General features: G+C 37.9%; 1 protein-coding gene across 1 annotated transcript in view; it reads right to left on the bottom strand.

The window, feature by feature from the left end:
• Positions 1–21,115, bottom strand: part of LRP1B (LDL receptor related protein 1B) — a 1,143,506-nt gene that overhangs the window by 184,979 nt on the left and 937,412 nt on the right. Inside the window, exons 38-41 of the mRNA XM_070731453.1 lie at positions 19,025–19,151; positions 18,740–18,891; positions 18,308–18,432; positions 14,276–14,647 (exon numbers count right to left, since the gene is read on the bottom strand). Of these exons, the coding sequence (XP_070587554.1) occupies positions 14,276–14,647; positions 18,308–18,432; positions 18,740–18,891; positions 19,025–19,151 (776 nt within the window). The remainder of the gene's footprint in view (positions 1–14,275; positions 14,648–18,307; positions 18,433–18,739; positions 18,892–19,024; positions 19,152–21,115) is intronic.

Consider the following 21,115-nt stretch of genomic DNA (forward strand, 5'->3'; position numbering starts at 1 on the left):
TAAGTTGAATGCCACTCTGTGCAATGTTCCCTCTAATTTTTTTCTGGTGTGGGCGGAAAAGTATAGTGTCTGAGAGGCAGTCCCTTCGGGACTGAGCGGCATAGAAGTATGTATGTATGTATGTATGTATGTATGTATGTATGTATGTATGTATGTATTTATGTATAAATAAATAAATAAATACCCTTCTTTTTTATTAAAAGAAATTAATAATAAAACAAAACCATCTCTCTCTCTCTTTCTCTCTCTCTCATTATAGGTTCTGCCTTCCCCTTCCTCTCTTTCTCTCTCTCTTTCTCTCTCCCCCCTCTTGCTCTCTCTCTCTTTTTCTCACTTTCTCTTTCTATCTGGCTCTGTCTGTTGCTCTCTCTCTCTCTCTTGCTATATCTCTCTCTTTTTTCTCTTTCTCTCTCCCTCTCTCTTTCTTTCTACCTCGCTGTCTGTTGCTCTCTCTCTCTTGTTCTCTCTTTCTCTCTCTTCCTTTCTTCTCTGGAGGCCGTGGAAAGTTTTTCTTATTTTAAGGAGAATTGGAAGCTCTTGGGGAAAGCACTCCGAGCGAAGGGGCTGCGACTCGAGAAGGGCGGGGCGAGCGCTCCCAGAGCGCTCAGAGAAAACCCTCTCATAGCCTGGGAGCGCTTTGGGAACACCTGCCCCACCTCTCTCACAGACCCTTCACTAGCGGCCAAATGAGGAAGAGGAGAAGCGCAGCCACCACTGCTGCGGGAGAAACCGCACCCCAAGGCAGGAGGTGGAGGAGAAAGCGGATCGGGCAGGCAGCGGCGGGAGGCCAGGGGTGCGAGGCAGCTGGAGGCACCTGGAGCGGGGGGCAGGGAGGCTCAGCACTGGCACCGGCACATCCACGGCGGGCGGGGCGGGCGGCACCTCCCGTTGCACATCCTTAGAAAAGGCTGTGTGGGAACTTGTTTGGGGGCACACAGCCATGTGGCTTAGAGGGTACAGTGACTCTGTGGCAAGTCCTGGTGGCACAGTGGCTAGAATGCATTAATGCAGGCAAACTCTGCCCACAGCCTGGAGTTCGATCCTGACAGACTAAGGGTTAACTAAGCCTTCCATCCAGGGGTGGGCTAATGACTGGGTGGGAGGCGGGAATGCAGTGGGGTAGCAAGAATGTAGCTCCACTCCAGAGCACCCAGTTTGCACTAAAAGAAGTTGAAAGAAAATGCAGGGCATCCTGTATAAGCCACTCACACAGTGTGGTAGTAAAAAAATTTGGTAGCCATTCACTGCTTCCATCCTTCCAAGGTCAGTAATATGAGGACTCAGATTGTTGAGGGCAATATGCTGATATTGTAAACTGCTCAGAGAGTGCTATAAAAACCTATGGAGCAGCATAGAAGTGCTATGATTGCTATATATTGATTTTTCACATGTAGCTTCTTCTTTTTTTACATACAAGTAGTGTACTTCAACCACCAAAACAGGAAAACAAATAAAAGTAATATGGAATATTTTTCTGTACAATAGAACAATGGGGAAAAAATTATTATTTTTATTTCTTATTGAACATAACTTTTTTTTTCTTTGGGTCATATTTCTTTAAAATTCTACAATTACTTCATGAATAATCATGAAGGTGGCTTGGAAAACAGAGGTTGCACATAGATGTTGCAGCCAGAGTATTTAGTGGAATTGCTTAAGAATAACAGTGATCCTTGAAGGCTTCATTAATTACTTATGTTGGCATTAATGTATAAAGCCTTCAACAACCACAGGAGCCAACGGATTCCAGTGAGGAGATTAGGGAAAATTTATTCACATTATACCTTTATTATAACATTCTCTATCAAGAGAATCTGATCCTCAGAGTTCTGAATAACAAGGGTTCTAAGACTGCCTTTCAAATTATTTTTGCCTCAACTGTAAGGATCTCAGTCTGAGTTAGGATGGGAATCACTCTTCTTTGATACAATGAAATGGCTGCTGAAGGCTCACTTGACCAACTATTTATTTTGCAAAGCAGAACTTTTGGTCATATTACTGATTTCTATATTATTTCATGCTTGCTGAATTGCTTAATTACAAACTATTTTTTGAAATTCTTTCAGCAGTAGATGTGTGCATATCATCTAAATATAACTCACATCAAATAGTTAATCTGATCTGATTCAGTGACTCAAAAATTGTTTCAGTGCTTTAACATGTAACTTTTATTTGGAAAAATAGATCTTCTACATCTACAAAAAGGCCTTCTGAATCACTGGATTGATCTGATTCAAAATGATTCAATTTGTAGAGTTAATTTGATATAAACATTAAATATAATTAAGCTTCATATAGTTTTATCAATATAAAAATAAATAATGACATAAAGAACAATGATAGCAATAATGCCAATTATGACAATAAATGTCACATATAAGATAATTGAGGTGAAATGCTCCCAGTTTGCTTGCTTCTGTTGGTTGTTGGAGAACTGGTCATGAAGGAAGCGTGAGGCTCTGCCCACCCACCTGGATGCTGCCATTTGGTTTCTTTTAACCTCTGCACATGTACTAAGCAAATTGTTTTCTCTATCATACAATACTAGGACAAGGGGGCACTCTGTGAAGGTCATAGGTAAGAAAGTGAGGACAAATAAAGGTAAATATTTATTCACCCAGAGGGTCATTGGTTTATGGAATTCACTTCCAGAAGAGGTGGTGACAGCTTTCAGCCTGGACAGCTTCAAGACAGGATTACACAGATTCATTCAAGTGTATCGATGGTTATTGAAACGGATGTCCATGTGAGGCAGGAAGGATTCCCTTGGGTACCATTTGTTGGGAGTCAAGGGAAAGGGAGGGTTTTGCCTTCTCTTTCTGATCAAGATCCCCATGTACAATTGGTGGCCCCCTGTGTGACACAGAATACTGGACTCAATGGGCTTTGGCCCGATTCAGCGTGGCTCTTCTTATGCTCATATGTTCTTAAATTCTTATGGCATCTCCAGATCCCTACACAAGTGGATAGCCATGTTCCTGTCAAATAGGCAACAAATAGTGAAAATAGGGACAGCTCTATCAAATCCAGCACCTGTTAACAGTGGTGTCCACTAAGGCAGCAATTTAGGATGCACACTCATTCTGCTTTACATCAGTAACCTATGCAATCATATTAAAAGCAGCTGCATCCTCTTTGTCGATGACATAAAATTATTTAATACTACTGACAATGCTGCTGCCCTACAAAGCAACCTTGGCTATGTAGCAGAATGATCATGCAATTGGCAACTCCAAATTTCAGCTAATAAATGCTCTGTCCTATATATTGGCAATAAAAATTAGAATATAAGTTGGGCAGAAACAATCTTGTAGACGATCCTCATTTTGTCAAGTACCTAGGAGTACTCATTTCAAATGATCTAAGTCCCAGAGATCACTGTAACAGCATCACCAAAAAGGCATTAAGAGTTGTTAATTTTGCGAAGCTTTTTCTCTGGTAACATTGTTTTGCTAACTAGGGAATTCAAAATCTTTGCCAACCAATTCATGAATACAGCTCATCCACGTGGAACCCACACTGTATATCAGACATTAACACAACTGAGCGGATTCAGAGGTATTTCATGAGAAGAATACTCCACTCCTCTACTCACAATATAATTCCCTATGCCACCAGGCTTAAAACTTTGATCTTAGACAATCTGGAACTACACCACCTGCACTCTGATATAAGCATAGTACACATAAAGGTGTCTGCTACAACCTCTTGCTTGTCAATGACTTCTTCACTTCAACCACAATAACACAGAGACAAACAATCGATACAAACTCAAGGTAAACCACTTCAAACTCAATTATAGAAAATATGAGTTCAGTAACAGAGTGGTCAACACCTGGAAAGCTCTACCTGACTCTTTTGTTACAGACGCAAACCCTCATAGCTTCAATCTCAAACTGTCTACTGTGGACCTCACCCTATTTTTAAGAGGTCTGTAAAGGGGGCATGCATAAGCACACCAAAATGTCTTCCATCCTATCTTACTGCCCCATTTATCTGTATTTACATCCTTTGTCCATGTTTATATTCATACCTATACTTGTTGTCTTGCATGTGTTGTGAAAGTGAACACAAGAACAAGGGGACACAATCTGAAGTTAGTTGGGGGAAAGATCAAAGGCAACATGAGAAAATATTATTTTACTGAAAGAGTAGTAGATCCTTGGAACAAACTTCCAGCAGACGTGGTTGGTAAATCCATAGTAACCGAATTTAAACATGCCTGGGATAAACATATATCCATTGTAAGATAAAATACAGGAAATAGTAAAAGGGCAGACTAGATGGACCATGGGGTCTTTTTCTGCCGTCAGTCTTCTATGTTTCTATGTTGTACAAACAAACAAACAAAAATCACCCCGGTATACCCAAATAAGAGAGGGAGCATACTACTTCCTGGGGTATCCTAGGGAGCCATTTTTTTTTTTTTTTTTTTGGTAGATTAGGACATCCAGGAAGGGAAGTTGATTGCTGGTTTCTATTTCCATGGTGAATTGTATTTTGGGGTGTAGGCTGTTGAGATGTGTGAGGAAGCTGTCCAGGTTTTCTTTCCCATGTGGCCACATTATGAAGGTATCATCTACATATCTAAGTCAGAGTTTGGATTTGTGTTCAGATTTATTCAAAGCGTTGGTTTCAAAATATTCCATGTATAAGTTTGTGTCCTGGGGGATGGCTGCTCAAGGGCCCCTCAGCTGGGCCAGGCCTACGAAGTATTAAAGGAAAACCTTGACGGCTGCCTTCTCTTCACCCGCCTCCATTTTATTGTGTTCGGTGGTGGCGGCAAGAGCTTCCCGGCTGCTTACCGCAGACAAGAAGAGGTCGCTGTAGTCCTGCCGGTGGACTTGCTCTGGCCGCTGTGCTGCCTGCCACCCAAAGGCAGGGTAGTAAGACCCAACAGAGCCAGGTTGTTCTTCGCTGTTGCCGCTGGGGGGGGGGGGAAGCAGGTGGGCATTATCCGGCGGCAGGGTGCTTGCAGGGCTCTTTCTTCCCCCACCAGGAGTGGGAGGAGCAGTGGTGGTGGGGGAAGAAAGAGCCCCATTCCCTGCCGCTGCTCCTCCCACTCCTGCTGGGGGGGAGAAAGAGCCCTACAAGCACCCTGCCGCAGGATACCCCCCAACCACTCACCCTGGCCCCGCCACCTTACCTGGGAGCACCAGTCACCTCGCCCCCATGAAGGCAGAGAGATGAAAGGTAAAGAGAGGGGGGAGTGAGGGACAATGTGTGTGGGGGGAGAAAAAAAACAGATTTTCATTTATCACGAGTAGTCCTGGAATGGAACACTCACAGTAAACGAGGGATCAATTTTCCCCATAAGAAATAAAGGAAATATAGTGAGTTAACAGGGGCTGGGAACCAATTAAATGTATTTCCTTTATTTCTTATGGGGAAAATTGTTTCGGGTACTAAACATTTTGGGTAACAACCAACTTTCCAGAATGGATTGTAGTCATTAGCTGAGGTTCCATTCTATTAATACTACTATATAATGCCTTGGTAAGACTACACTTGGAATACTGCATTCAGTTTTGGTCATCACGATGTAAAAAAGATGTTGAGACTCTAGAAAGAATGCAGAGAAGTGCAACAAAGATGATTAGGGGACTGGAGGCTAAAACATATGAAGAACTGAGTACAGTAGTCCCTCGCTATATCGCGCTTCACCTACTGCGGCTTCACTTCATCGCGGGTTTTCAAAAAATATTAATGAGAAAAATCATTCGCAGATCTTCACTGGTTCGTGGGTTTCTGAGGAAGTTGATTGGCAGATTTAAACAGCCCGCGGAACTCGATCGGCAGGTTTTTCAAAAAAAAAATATCTAAAATTTTGTAAGAGTGTGGGAAGGGTTTATAAACACTTAAAACAATGAAAACTTACCAAACAATTACAATATAAATACTTAAATAAGTACTATCAGTAGATAAATTCCCCATCGCGGATTTCACCTATCGCGGCCGGGTCTGGAACGTAATACCAGCGATAGGTGAGGGACTACTGTATGTCTAATTTAATGAAAAGAAGGACTGGGGAGAGATGATAGCAGTGTTCCAATATCTCAGGGGTTTCCACAAAAAAGAGGGAGTCAAACTATTCTCCAAAGCACCTGAAGGTAGGACAAGAAACAATGGGTGGAAACTAATCAAGGAAAGAAGCAACTTAGAACTAAGGAGAAAATTCCTGACAGAACAATTAATCAGTGAAATGGCTTGCCTCCAGACAGTGTGAATGCTCCAACACTGGAAGTTTTTAAGAAGGTGTTAGATAACCATTTGTTTAAAATAATGTAGGGTCTCCTACCCAAGGTCCCTTCCAACTCTGTTGTTGTGGTTATATTATTATTATTATTATTATTATTATTATTATTATTATTATTATTATTATTTAGTTATTAATAACCTTGTAACTTCTACATCTACATCTCATTGGAAGCATATTGAATAATAGTTTATTTATATAATATCTACTTTCAGTGAGCTGGAAGGAAATTTGTTGGATAATGGGTTGTTTATGAATTACAAATCTGTTCAGTGAACTGAAAAGTTGTCAGATAACGGAATGTTTATGAATTCTAAATCAATATTCAATGAATTGGAACTATGTTTGATAATGGTTTGTATATAAGTAGTAAATCTATTTCCATTGAACTAGAAACATGCTAGATAATGGGTTATTTTTAAGTAATAAATCTGTGTCCAGTGAACTAAAACATGTTAAGCAGTGTGATGCTTGTGAAGTATAAATCTGTTTACTGAAGTGAAAAAATTGTGCAGCAAAAGGATGGTATGTGGCTTTAGGTTCCCATACATCATATGTGTGATTAGATATACTGGTATACCAGTGATGGCAAACCTTTTTTGGTTCGCGTGCCAAAAGTGTGTTTGTGTGTGTGTGTGTGTTTGTGTGTGTATGTACTAGTATGTGTGAATGTGCCCACCTCCCTCCCCCCCCAAACATACATGTGCACCTCTTGCACTGCCCCCAAAACATGCACACAGGCCTTATTGAAACCTGGTATCTGGGGGGGGGGGGGGAAATGCCCAAATAGGCAAACCGGAAGTTCAGAAAATGCACTTCCGGTTTATGCTCTTGTGCTGTTTTTTTGCACTCTGGAGGGTTCAGGGAAGCTTCCCTAAACCTTCTGGAGTACAAAACAACCCCAGCACAATGGCAAACATTCTTTCATTTTGCCTCTCAGGCTTCAGGGAAGCTTTCCTAAAGCGTCCAGAGGGTGAAACAACCTTTCCCAAGTCCGAAAATAGAAACATAGAAGTCTGACGGCAGAAAAAGACCTCATGGTCCATCTAATCTGCCCTTATACTATTTTCTGTATTTTATCTTAGGATGGATATATGTTTATCTCAGGCATGTTTAAATTCAGTTACTGTGGATTTATCTACCATGTCTGCTGGAAGTTTGTTCCAAGGATCTAATATTTTCTCATGTTGTTTTTGATCTTTCCCCAACTAACTTCAGATTGTGTCCCCTTGTTCTTGTGTTCACTTTCCTATTAAAAACACTTCCCTCCTGGAACTTATTTAACCCTTTAATATATTTAAATGCTTCGATCATGTCCCCCCTTTTCCTTCTGTCCTCCAGACTATACAGATTGAGTTCATTAAGTCTTTCCTGATACGTTTTATGCTTAAGACCTTCCACCATTCTTGTAGCCCGTCTTTGGACCCGTTCAATTTTGTCAATATCTTTTTGTAGGTGAGGTCTCCAGAACTGAACACAGTATTCCAAATGTGGTCTCACCAGCATTCTATATAGCGGGATCATAATCTCCCTCTTCCTGCTTGTTATACCTCTAGCTATGCAGCCAAGCATCCTACTTGCTTTCCCTACCGCCTGACTGCACTGTTCACCCATTTTGAGACTGTCAGAAATCACTACCCCTAAATCCTTTTCTTTTGAAGTATTTGCTAACACAGAACTGCCAATACAATACTCAGATTGAGGATTCAGCTGTCCAGTGCACACATGCGCACTGGAACTGACACAGGGCAAAATCTTCTATCCCCTCTGATATGGCTCCATGTGCCATCTGTGGCACGTGTGCCTTATGTTCGCCATCACAGATATATGCTGCAGATAAACATGTTTTGATTGGTATGTGGATTGTATTGTTTTTTCCTATGTGGCAAATGTTCAAATGAAATAGAAAGGTAGATTGATAGTGCTCTATAAACCATTGTTTAATTAGTGAGGATTTTCAGTGAAGCTACTCTTATGTTATGCTTCTTTCCCATGCTGTTTCCTGAATTTGACTTTAAATGTTGCAATCTGGACTGTAAGAGTTTGGCAACAGACAGACCTGAATTCAGTCTGGATAATGGTCATAATTGGCTCTTATTGCTGTTTCCCCAGGTCTTGCCCTTCCCATTGGAATAGGGAAGACAATCCTCATAGGCTGGCATCTGTTTTAGCAAGTGAATTTGTGCCTACTTTCTCCTGTTAGGGTCTGTTTCGTCCATATTAATTTCCATTCTTTTCCTTTACTTTCCGGATCTCGATATACATGAATGCCTTTACAATCTCTTATATAACAACTACAGATCTGTTGAAACATTGTAGCAAGTAACAAGTTTATGTTTAAGAGAAGCAAAGTAGTATTCAGTAAAACTGAGGAGCAACTTGAAAATGGGAGGGACGAGAAAACGGAGAGAGGGAACTTTATAATATTATGCGGAAGGTATTACAAATTAAGGGGGGCAGAAATCAAAAGGGAACATTGGGGAATATAAGGATTGAATGGAGCAATGAGTTTCTAAATGGATGGGGAAAATGGACAAGAAAACATGGGGCAAGGATGATTTAACAGATTATTCCTGAATTAAGATAATAAAAAATAGCAGGTGTTGGCCAAGAATGTAGGAAGTGGCAATCCGGATGAAAATTGCTGCATAAACCAGGTGCAGCTGCTGAAAAGGCGAGGGGGTGTACAAGTAATCTGGCCAATTGGGCTTATGGCTATCATTTATCCAGAAGAATGTTTATTTATTTATTTTGTCAAACATGTATTAGATAACAGATGTAAGTATAAACATGATTATGATTACAAGAAAGGGATAAAAATAAAAGGGAATATTAGGACAGGGACGGTAGGCACACTTGTGCACTTATTCACGTGGCATGATACAAGTGATATATGTGATATAAGTGATGGGCTGCTGCCGGTGCAGGCCACTCTATAGTGGTAGTAAAATCGAGGATGTGTGCTCAGCTGCATGTGCCCCTGTGTGAGATTTGCCTTCTGCACATGCACAGGAAGCCAAATCTCACATGAGGATGCTCATCCTTGCGAGATTTCAGCATTTTTTGCCGGTGTTTTGATTCTGCACATGTGCAGAAGCAAAGAAATCAACAAAAATTGCTGAAATCTTGTGCACAAGAGCATCCTCGTGTGAGATTTGGCTTCCTGCCCATGCGCAGAAGCCAAATCTCATGCTGACACATGCACACTCACATGCCGCCTGCATGCGCACCTGCTTTGGCCTGCGGTAGTGCATTGGTAGCGTGGCAATGGGCAGCCCTTCACTGTTCATGCCTTTTAGGAATGGGGTGAGGTTGACAGTAGGTTAAAAATTTTAAAGTTTGGGGAAGAAACCACAGAGTCAGTTACTGCAGTCATATTTTCTGCAATCAAGTTTGAATCAGTTTACCAGAAGTTGTATCTATTGTATGCTCATGTATTGTTGTGGTTGAAGCTGAAGTATTTATTAACAGGTAGGACATTGCAGAAGATAATGTAATATAAGCAGACATATCTTGCAAAGCGCATAAGAAGCAGATGTTCAACAGAAGGGTGGATTTGCAATGGCCTGGCAGTATTGAAGAAAGCAGAAAGTATGATTCTGCCCTGAATTCCAGTAACAATGACTTTCCTAAAATGACTTAGTGATTTGATGATTCAACTATAATGATTCACTCCAGGACATCAAGGCAACAGCACTTCATTTACTTTGTCTGTGGTTAGAAGGTAAGTAGGGGGAAATGGGATAAAGCCTAAATAGAACTACAGAGAAACACAGATTGGACTGAAAATTGAAAAAAATATCCCAGGAGAAGATAAAGACAAACCACTTTCATAAAGTTGCCGAGAACTGCAATGTTAACCTTCTTTATGACTGAAAAGAGATATTTCTCATTTAAATTAAATGCAACATTTTGTGCTAACATGCTTTGGTTGATCTATTTAACTTAACACTTATGATCATCTCTATATCTATTTATGGAGAAAAATAAAAGAGTTAATAGATGTAAAAATTATCTTTGACATTTGTTGCTTAAGTTAGCAATAAACTCTAATCTACTTTTCATGTTATTAATATTTAAAAATATAATTATGTAATAAACATCGATTCCTGATTTTACGCATGTTTTGAGCCGACAGCTGCTTTTAAACTACCTGTTGAAATTCAGACTGAATTAGGAAGTGTGCAAATTCCATAACAGATTGATGCCACACTTTGTAATGAATGTATGTATGTATGTATGTATGTATGTATTGTATATGTACTGTATATATGTGTGTGTGTGTGTGTGTGTGTATATATATATATTTGTTTTCATAAATTTCGTAAATAACACTTCATAAAATCACCATGTCAATCCTTCTAATAATTATGATTACACCAACCAATCAGATCACTGAAACATAATCACCCAATCTATTTGCTACATTCAAACCAAATCTCCACCCCCACACTATACACTAGGAAGAAATGACAGTTGCAGACATTCCATTTTACAACAGCACGAAGCTTGGAAACTTCAGCCTGATGATGGTGGATGTGATTTCACCGAAACGTCGCATAAACATGCAAAATATTACACAGGGCAAAACCCGAACTCAGAACAATATATATATATATATATATATATATATATATATATATATATATATATATATATATGACGGTCTTGGTATATTCGGGTTTCTTCCCGTGTAGGATTTGGAAATTTCTGGCGACGTTTCGATGAGGTCCCACTCATCATCTTCAGGCTGATGTTTCTGTCCTTGTTCTAAGGTGAACACTGAAGATGATGAGTGGAACCTCATCGAAACGTCGCCAGAAATTTCCAAATCCTACACGGGAAGAAACCCGAATATACCAAGACCGTCATACCTGTACCCGTGAAAATCTACGAAAACATATATATATACATACATACATACATACCTACATACATACATACATATACAGTACATGCATGTTTTTACACTATTAAACGTACACAACTTTTTAAAAATAGAAATATATTAAAGAAGAGAAAAAATATTTTCAATCCTAAAAGAAATGTAATTACTTATATTGATTCTACATGCAGGCATATCCATCCTGCTAATTCTTTTCAGGATAAAGTAATATTATATACATTGAGGGAAGGAGAGGGCAGGGGAGGGCAGGAAAAACTATTTCAACATCATTCTATTCTTATAAGCCATCCTTGCTTCCACCACATTTGCATACCAATTCATGTATTGACTTTTGTTCTTTCAATGTCTCATCATTCTCTTTTTCAGGATCTTATCAATTACTGTACATGCCATCAGTTATATGTTAATCCTCTCCATCTTTTTGACTCAATTGGCTTTCTTTGTGTATTTGTATTGTACTGGTTTTAAATCCATATTTATTCAATAACCACTTATTCTTGATGCTTTATCACATATTTAAGTAGCACATTCCCATAACATTTTTTTTTACTTGTTTGTCCTAACAATACTTATTTTCAATAAGCAGATTAGGCAACAGTCCACATCTATAACAACCATATTGTTTATTTTGAGAAATATTTCTTCCTCGGTGGACCACATACTACCTACCGGTTTCCTAGTGGCACTTATACATTTAAAATCTCAATTCATTTTCTTACCCTCCTGTAAATATTTTATCAAAGTACAAATGTCAATCTGCCTGCTCTAGTTTTTGCCACTGAAAATCTCATTCAATTTTCCCTGTCAAACTAAAAACAACTAATCTATAGTATGTTGGCATATTACTGTAACTCCCATATAACTCTTGTATCTTTAAAATACTGCATAAATCAAGCAATTCCACATCTCATTATCCTTACCATTGACTTCATTTTTATTATTAATTTTATTCACTATTTTTAACATTTCTTGCCTAGTTCCAAAACAATTTATTTTTTAAAAAAATCATCAAAGTTATTCTTCATTTGTTACCCTTTTTAAAATTTTAATGATTCTTTTGTCTTTTCACTACTTTTCCTGTCTGTGCAAATTATATTAGTGGTTCTTAATCCATGTAACCTAACTATCCCACTTCAAGTATTAAATAATATAACCACTGGTGCCCCTCTCCCCAAGCAAACCCCCTGACTCAGCTATTTTACATGAGCATCTTGACTGAGAATTCCAGACTGGATCCTTGACTCTTAAACAGACAATGTGGCATCCAATTCCTTTTGACCACTTCTCATCAACTTCTTATCTCAATATTTTATTGTACACAGTAAAATCAATAATATTTTAACTTTATATTCATTCACTTTTTATACTTTGGAAAATATTTAATAAATATTCATTATCCATGTATTTGTTAATGTAGTAAGAGTCCTTTTCCTATGCAAGTACCCACTGGACAGTTATGATTCTTATTTAGTTTTTTGTATCTAAGTAATCCAATTCCCCCCCCCCCCCCAATACTTTCTCACTTCATTTCGGTCATCCACTCATAATATCATCTAACAAAATATTTTCTGGGGATTGTACTTATTGAAAATATTGTATATCCCCTCCAAATATATATTTTATTTTTTCCCTTATCACCTTTTAATAAAACACAAAGTACAATTACTATCAACCTATAGATTCATATTTTCTGCATGCCTAATATTTAGATAATACAATTTTATACTTTCTAACATTTTTATTTTATTGAGTTAACCTCAGCACTTTATTTCTCTGCATGTATTCATCATCTATATGCCATATGTTTATATAATTTTCAGGGGGGAAATCAGTGACATCCTTTCTCTTTCTATTAGTTTCAGTGACAAAAATCATATAATTTTTCTTGCTTTCTTTAGTTTCATTCATTATTCCTTTTGCTATTCATTCCAACTACATTTCAAATTGACATCTTTAATATGCCAAAGTCATCACCAGTGGCATTTAAAGCAAATTGCAATTATGCCAACATGACAATATGCACACTGTGATGTAACCATGTAAATGGTGTGATCATGTATTTGTATCCTAATGAGTGATGCAAGTATGGTATTATGGAATAGCATTATTGTTACATGATTTTATCATTTGCCCTCTTTGTCCCCTGAAGTTAGTCATATTATCACTCAAAGTCCTAGCTGATATTGACCTCCACTCCTCATTACGGCTTTCACCAACTATTACTTTTACAAAATGCTTTCTAGTAGGATAAGGAAATGCAGACTAAGGTTATTTCTTAGTTATATCAGCATTCCATGCAGAATTCTGTTTTGATAATGGGAATAGGATTGCATAGCTTTCAAATGTTTTAACTAAAATATCAATTTTACCCCAAGTATTTGAAAAGATAAAAGGAGGCAATTAAGAAAGATGATACAGTATTGAATGACAGATTGAATGAGGAAGAAAACAAAAGTAAAAGTGGGAATAAAAAATAAGATAAAGTGTCAGTCTTCTATGTTTCTAAACAATATGCAAGGGGAGGGAGAGAATGGCCATTGTTTCACAAGGTATTTCAACATTCTTAACATCAGCTTTTCAAAACTAAAAATTCTTAAGCAAAATAACTAAAACATATAATTTAATTTTTTTTTAAATATTTTTTTATAGGTGCTAGATACAAAATATGTCCTGATGCCTATACATGGCATTTTTAAACTAATTGGGAGCCACAATTAATGATACCAATGACTAATGCCTGTTGCAAATCTTGAATTGCAAGTTTTCTATTTATCATTACTATGATTCAGTTATTTTTGGTGATCACTGATATCTACCCAGTTCTAGAAGTTTTGCTTTCAGAATTCTCCTCCCCCCCTCTAATTCTCCTTATTCAGCAAAAATATTTCTAAAAATTTTTAAGAAAAAGAATAAGGAATTCATGATCTGCCACATGTTTACAAATCTTTAATTCTATATTGAGAATATTTAGTTCATAAATTTAATAATCCTATCCCTTCTTTTTAAATAAAAACTTATATGCTACCCGGAGTTGCAAACATTAGGCAATACACAATTGTTGGTAAGTATATAAATATAAAGAAATGCACTTCATTGTTAGAAAGTATACTTACTTTCAAGTATAATTTTTCTACCTGTCCAGTCATCTTTAATAAGTTGTATGTTTCCAAAATGTGCATCACTAAAGAAGATTCTATTAGTTCCTCTTCCTTTCTGTCTATAGTCAAAAGTCAATGCTATTACATTTTTGAAATATTCTGGATTTTCATAAGGTTGCACTGGTGAATTTAGGTTTGTCTCATCTGAAAGATGTATAGTTTTTAGTATTGTTCTTCCTGAATAAAGCAAGTAGCCATCATGTCTTAAGCATGTCACGCCGTCCTCTGCTAAATATCCATGTGCACAAGCACAAGTTCTCTGTGAATTTCCTCGATAGAGACAAAGTTGTTGACACCCACCATTGTTTTTGGCACAAATGTTGGTTCCTATAGAGAGAATATATATATACTACAGTATAAAAATAAAACATATAAACATTAAAAAAAAATTGTATCATGCTTAATTTTCATGTTTAATTCAATTGTATGTAAAAAAAAGAAAGAAAGCCATTTTAGTGTAGTAATTAAGACACTAAGTTAGAAACCAGGAGACTGAGTTCTAATCCTGCTGTAGTCAAAAAAGCCAGCTGAGTGACTTTGGCTGAGTCACTCTCTTTCAGTCCAACTTACTTTAGAGTAGATTAGCACTGGACTGCGGCATGCCACCAACCTGTCCATACATTTGCACAAACAAGTGAAGCCTCATCCTCAGGATGCAGGCAACACACACAAAAGCATACCCCCTCCCATCCACAGAAATGCCCGACCGGCGGCTTAAATTGCCCCCGGAGCAGGGGGATGCTGCTGGCAGCTCCACGGAGCCCTGAACTTCCGGTTTCCAGCAAAACCAGAAGTTCGGCTTTGGGCAGCACGCCAGGAGGGCACGCTGCCTTATGGGTGCAAGGGGAGGTCCCAGATCGCCCTATTTAAGGGCGATTCGAACTGGACCTCCTCCTTGCTTTCTGCTGCCCTGAAGCGAACACCCGCCCGCCCTCCGCTATTAACAGTGTGTCCTTATGAGGTTGCTTCGGGGCCGAATAGAAATTTTTTGCTGCCTCCCCTTTAGAGGCGGCCGTTTTTTTGCCTATTCCACACTGACGGTACGGACTGGATTGGTTAGGGGGTGCAGCGCACTTAGATGTCAGTATAGGCCTCCCTTTGGTCACTGGGGTTTGGCAGGTTAGGGGCAGAAATGGGCAATTAGAAGCGACTGCGTATGCTCCTTTGGGCATCCTTTTAAAGGGGTGATGGACCACCTCTCTCCAGGAACTAGAGGTTGGGGATTGGAGAGAGGATGTCCATGGGAATCACCGGATCCAATTTCCCACGGGGATTGGAGGGTGAGCTCCTCCCACATGACTAAGGGGCGTGGCTTGGAACCAGGTGAAGGTGGATACCTTCACCTGGTTCAGCAAGGAGTTTTTGCCCAATGTTGCCAAGAAAGTTTATGGTAGGAATTTCCGCCCCGTTAGTTTTGGCCTCTGCAGGTCCTTAGTTATGTTGAATTTAAATATTTAAATTTACATATTTAAAGTTACGTTATTTAAATTTATGTTAATTTAATAAAATGACCCTTATTTAATCCACAATATGTCTCACGTCTTTACTCTGCTTCCGGGGCAGAAACTCTTCTTCATGGAACTGATTTGGGGTTGCTATTTTAGAGGACTGTTGTTGTGAGGAAAATAGGAAACTCAAGGAGTATTAGCTATGTTTGCATTTCTTTGAATGAAAATAATATAGGCAAGATAAAAAAACCCTAAATATAAATCTAAAATGTTATTAAATTTATGTTGACAGTAATAAGCTAATTTTAAACATATTATTGAATAGATTTTCATTTAGAACTAAATCAGCTTCTGACTTGTTCTCTGAATGATTTTTTTTTGTCAGCAGAAGCAGAAAGATAGCTTTCTTAATATCCTGTTCCTGTATGTACATCTACTGTGCATAAACGTATTCTTTGAGAAAATGGAAAGTCCAAGGAGGGAATATGAGTGTAACACTGAAATTTCCCCCCATACTTTCAGCCAGCTTGCTCATTTGCTGGATCTAAATATTTGTGGGTGAAGGAAGTCTACTTTCTGTATATAAAAAGTAAAAGAACACACACACACACACTTACTGATGCAATTACAATTGAACAATTTGTTGTTGATATTTGTTATGTGTTATATTATATACTATTCAGTACAGTTGCTTAATCTTCATGATTTTAAAAAAGTATTTGAGTTCACTGAAACAATTATCATTCAGTGAAAACAAAATGAACAAATTAGTTGTTATTTGTGCTGTTGAGTGGGGTGGGAATATTTTAAAAGGGAAGAAATTATAAGCACATTTTTTTAAGGAAAATTCAAAACTGCAGTTTTTATTGCAGTGTTTGAAGGCAGCCAAGCGACAGCAGATTCCACACTAGTTTTAAACAGATATTAAGTCAATGCACTGTTGCCAAATGTTTTTTTTTTTTGCCAAAATGAATTTCTTATGCATTTCAATTACGCAGGAATTAGCAGACTAAGGTTTTTCATGGCTTAAATTCATGGCTTATTGCTGCAAATTAGATAGTTGATAAAACTAAAGCTATAATACCATTTTATGGCCTTATTTAGTTTGACAGTGCCATGTTTCAGAATCAGAGATTTTTCAATAAAATTTGGCAACTATAAATAACAGTTTCAATATAAGAAAACAAAACGACTTCAAAGTAGAGTACAGATTTGGTGCAGAAGTAAAAAAAAAATCCTCATTTATATTTGCCCTGACAATTACAACTGCATGAAGCTTCAAATGAGTACAGTGGTACCTCGGTGCTCGAACGCTTTGGTTCTCGTACATTTCGGATAACGAACAAAACTTTCGGCAAAAATTTGCTTCGGTATCTGAACAAAAATTCGGATACCGAACAGCCACAGAAAATTTTGTTCATTATCCGAAATGTTACCGCCGGGGGCTGCTGCAATCCCAGCAGCTTCAGGGGGCTGAGGAGCTCTATAAGAGCTCCAAGCTGCAGGAAGGGTGGGGGTGGCTGCAATCCCGGCAGCTTCAGGGGGCTCCTTTCCTCATTGCTTCCTCTTATTACCTGTAAGCAGCTGCAAAAACTTTCTCCTTCCTGCCGGTGGCAACGGCAACGGCTTCCCTTCGAGTAGCAACAGCGCCGAGAACGTCATGTGATGAAGGGAAGCCGCCGGAGCCATCTCAGCAGTTGCCGCCGCTCCAGCAGCTTCCCTTCATTATGTGACGTTCCCGGCGCTGTTGCTCCTCGAAGGGAAGCCGCCACCGATGCCGCCACCGGGACAGAGGAAGTTTTTGCAGCTGATTACAGGTAATAATACAAAGCATTGAGGAAAGGAGCCCCCCAAAGCTGCCGGGATTGCAGCCGCCCCCACCCTTCCTGCAGCTTGGAGTACCGAATTTATTTATCCCATAGGAAATAAAGAAAATAGATTTAATTGGTTCCCAGCGAGTTAACAGGGGCTGGGAACCAATTAAATCAATTTCCATTATTTCTTATGGGATAAATAAATTCGGTACTCGACCAAATTGGTTCTCGACCACACTTCTGGAACGAATTGTGTTCGAGAACCGAGTCACCACTGTACTTTGTATCTGTCAGTTTCAAAGAACTAACTTTGAGGAACTATATTAAACTGTTTTGTACAATCATGTTTCTAATAGTCATAAAACTGTTTTTGCTTCAGTTTTGTATGTTTCAGAGCCTTTCTTAGCTTTCTGCAGAACCCTAACCCTAACCCTTTCTTTAAGTGGGTAAAAGATTGTTCACTATTACTATATAGAGTTACCTCTGAGCAAGGGTCACTAACTATTTCTGAATAAATATGCATAGAATATTTGCCAAAAGCAATGCAGCATATTTTTATCAATAGATTTTTTTCTATCATGCTCGCAAGAAAGTTCATCTTGTGAGCATGCGCATAAAGCATACAACATACATACAGACAATTTATTAAATCAAAGCTTTTCTTGCAAAATGCCCACACTTTTTTCTCCCTTTCATAGTGATTTTAAATCTATAATAAGAGTTACCTTTTTCACGACCTCTGTTGAAAACCTTTACTTCCTTCAAGTTTATGCCTAGGCCTGTCCTCATGGATACTGTCTCTGTGGCATCATTTTTTTTGCTTCGTCTGATAGATCCATTTGCATGAGCTCTGCCAAAAAATGTTGAAGGTATCTGACCCATAGTTCTCAACTAATTAAAAGTGAAAGAGACATTAATATGCAAGGAACATATGGCCTAACAGAAAATGAAGAAACTTTGGTGTTTTGTTTTGTTTTTAGTTTGCAATGTTGATATAGTTTAGCTATGTTGAATATTAAACTGCCTTTAAAAAATCCCTATCACTGCGTGAGATCCTTTTAGTGAGATTACTAAAGAACAGCTATTTCTATAGGGGTGAAATATCTGGCACAGAAGTAACATTTTGAAACACAAATACTTATAGAAAAATAAATTACCTGTCAGACCAGTAGATGTAAACCCCAAAGACTGTGACTGAAAACATATCCACATTACTTCCTGACAATACAATCTCCCGATTTCTTCCACTCTCAAGGTCAATTCTTTCTATCTTGTCCATCCGAGCATCACACCAATATAATTTATTTTCCTAAAAATCAATCAAAAAGTAAACTCTGAATATTTTATCCTGCTTTTAATTAGGGCAATAAAATATATTGTGATATTCATATCTTAGCATAATGTAGCATGAATTATATGTAGAAAAAAATAGGAAAAATCACCTCAAGATCAACAGAAACTCCATTAGGCCATATGGTACCAGTACCAACAAGAATTGTCTTCTCTGATCCATCTAAACGAGCCTTGCCTATACATGGTGCCTGTCCCCATTCTGTCCAGAATAAATAACTAGAACATGAAAAAATATTATGATCAAATTAAGTTTATTGAAACTAATGGGTTGGCACAGAAGAAAATTTGTGGAAGTTTCCATTGTCACTACCTTTCACAATGAAGTCCTTTTCCCCATATAGCTACTCAGAGATATAAGAAACTTCCTAAAATGACTTAAAAGAGGGGAAATAATAATATGCAAAAATTAAAATAAACCAATATCTAGAACAGAAATCGAAGAGTAAATATTGTAACTTTATAAAGGTAGCAATTTTTAGAGGTAAATAGGTAGACCTACAAAATATTTTCATTAAAAAAAAAAGAAAGAAAAATTGCAGATATCTATTCAGGTTAGCTATTGGACTTTTTTCCTAAGTTGATACATGCTACTATCTGCAAATATACATTATTATTATTATTATTATTATTATTATTATTATTATTATTATTATTTTGGTTAAGCTAAAATATGAAGCTCAGCTTGTAAGTTGTTAAACTTTCCTACTCATGTATGTCTGGTCAATTCCAAATAATGTGGTTTTGAATTCTTATCTACCCTTGATAATTTATTAAAGAGGAAAGGCAGAGACATATCTGACATCAGGTTGTATTTCTAACAACCTAAAAAAGAGTTTTCTCTTTCTTCCATTCCTCAAGTTAAGAATCATTTCATGTCCAACATCATATTTCCTGATATCCAGTGAAGGGCTACCAATTTTTTTACTACCACACTGTGGGCGTGGCTTATGCATTTTCTTTCAACATCTTTCAGTGCAAATTAGGTGCTCTGGGGTGGAGTTCCATTTTTGCTACCCCACTGTGTCCCATCCCCCATCCAGGCAGTAGCCCACTCCTGCTGATACCAGAACTGTACCTGACTATGTTCAAAATTATGGAGACACTGTTGCTTCACCATCATTTTAATATATTGGGTTTTTAGTTTGTAATTTTTAATTGATTAGATTTGTTGTTGTTGTATTGTTGTTATATTAGTTCACATTGTATCCTGTGAGCCACCCCGAGTCTTCGGAGAAGGGTGGCATAGAAATCTAATTAATTAATTAAATAAATAACAACAACAACAACAACAACAACAACAACAATCTCTAATTTTCAAATGCCTTGGCATAATTTTTCAAGCTTCCTAAGCTGGGAGACAAAAACAAAACAAAACAAAACAAAAAAGGACCCATTTCTGCTGAAGCTAACAATGGCACTGAGACAACTGATCTTTCTTTTCCTCCCATTCTAACTGAGGCAGATGCATACATGCCATCATCATTTTTTGCTGTACCTAAAATATATAGAGAAAAACACATATCTCATGCTAATTTTCAAACATTTTAAAAGTGGTGTTTAAATAGAAATTTTTTGCCAACTGTTTTACTGTTTTCCAGGGGCTCAGTGGCTCCATTTATGACTTTAAAAAACATAAATAAAAAAGCAGATAACTAGATTATCATAATCCAAAGTGTTGCTAATAGTCCCAGTAGCACGCTTCTTTAAAGAAACATACTTATATCCTATTCTGAATGTCCATATTATATTATACTATGTTATTTATTTATTTATTTATTCAATTTTTATGCCGCCCTTCTCCTTAGACTCAGGGCGGCTTACAACATGTTAGCAATAGCACTTTTGAACAGAGCCAGCATATTGCCCCCACAATCTGGGTCCTCATTTTACCCACCTCAGAAGGATGGAAGGCTGAGTCAACCTTGAGCCGGTGATGAGATTTGAACCGCTGACCTTCAGATCTACAAGTCAGCTTCAGTGGCCTGCAGTACAGCACTCTACCTGCTGCGCCACCCCGGCTCATGATCATTATATTATAGTATACATAATTAAAGTTTAAATGTTCATTATCAACTTATTGAGTACACAAAGCACAGGTCTTCCCAATAGTTTGAAAATGCTGAAATAAATCTAGGTGAATATTTTCATCTCAGTATTAACTGTGCTTCCTTTTAAGCATA

The sequence above is a fragment of the Erythrolamprus reginae genome, chromosome 1 (assembly GCF_031021105.1).
Source record: "Erythrolamprus reginae isolate rEryReg1 chromosome 1, rEryReg1.hap1, whole genome shotgun sequence".
Taxonomy (NCBI): Eukaryota; Metazoa; Chordata; class Lepidosauria; order Squamata; family Dipsadidae; genus Erythrolamprus; species Erythrolamprus reginae.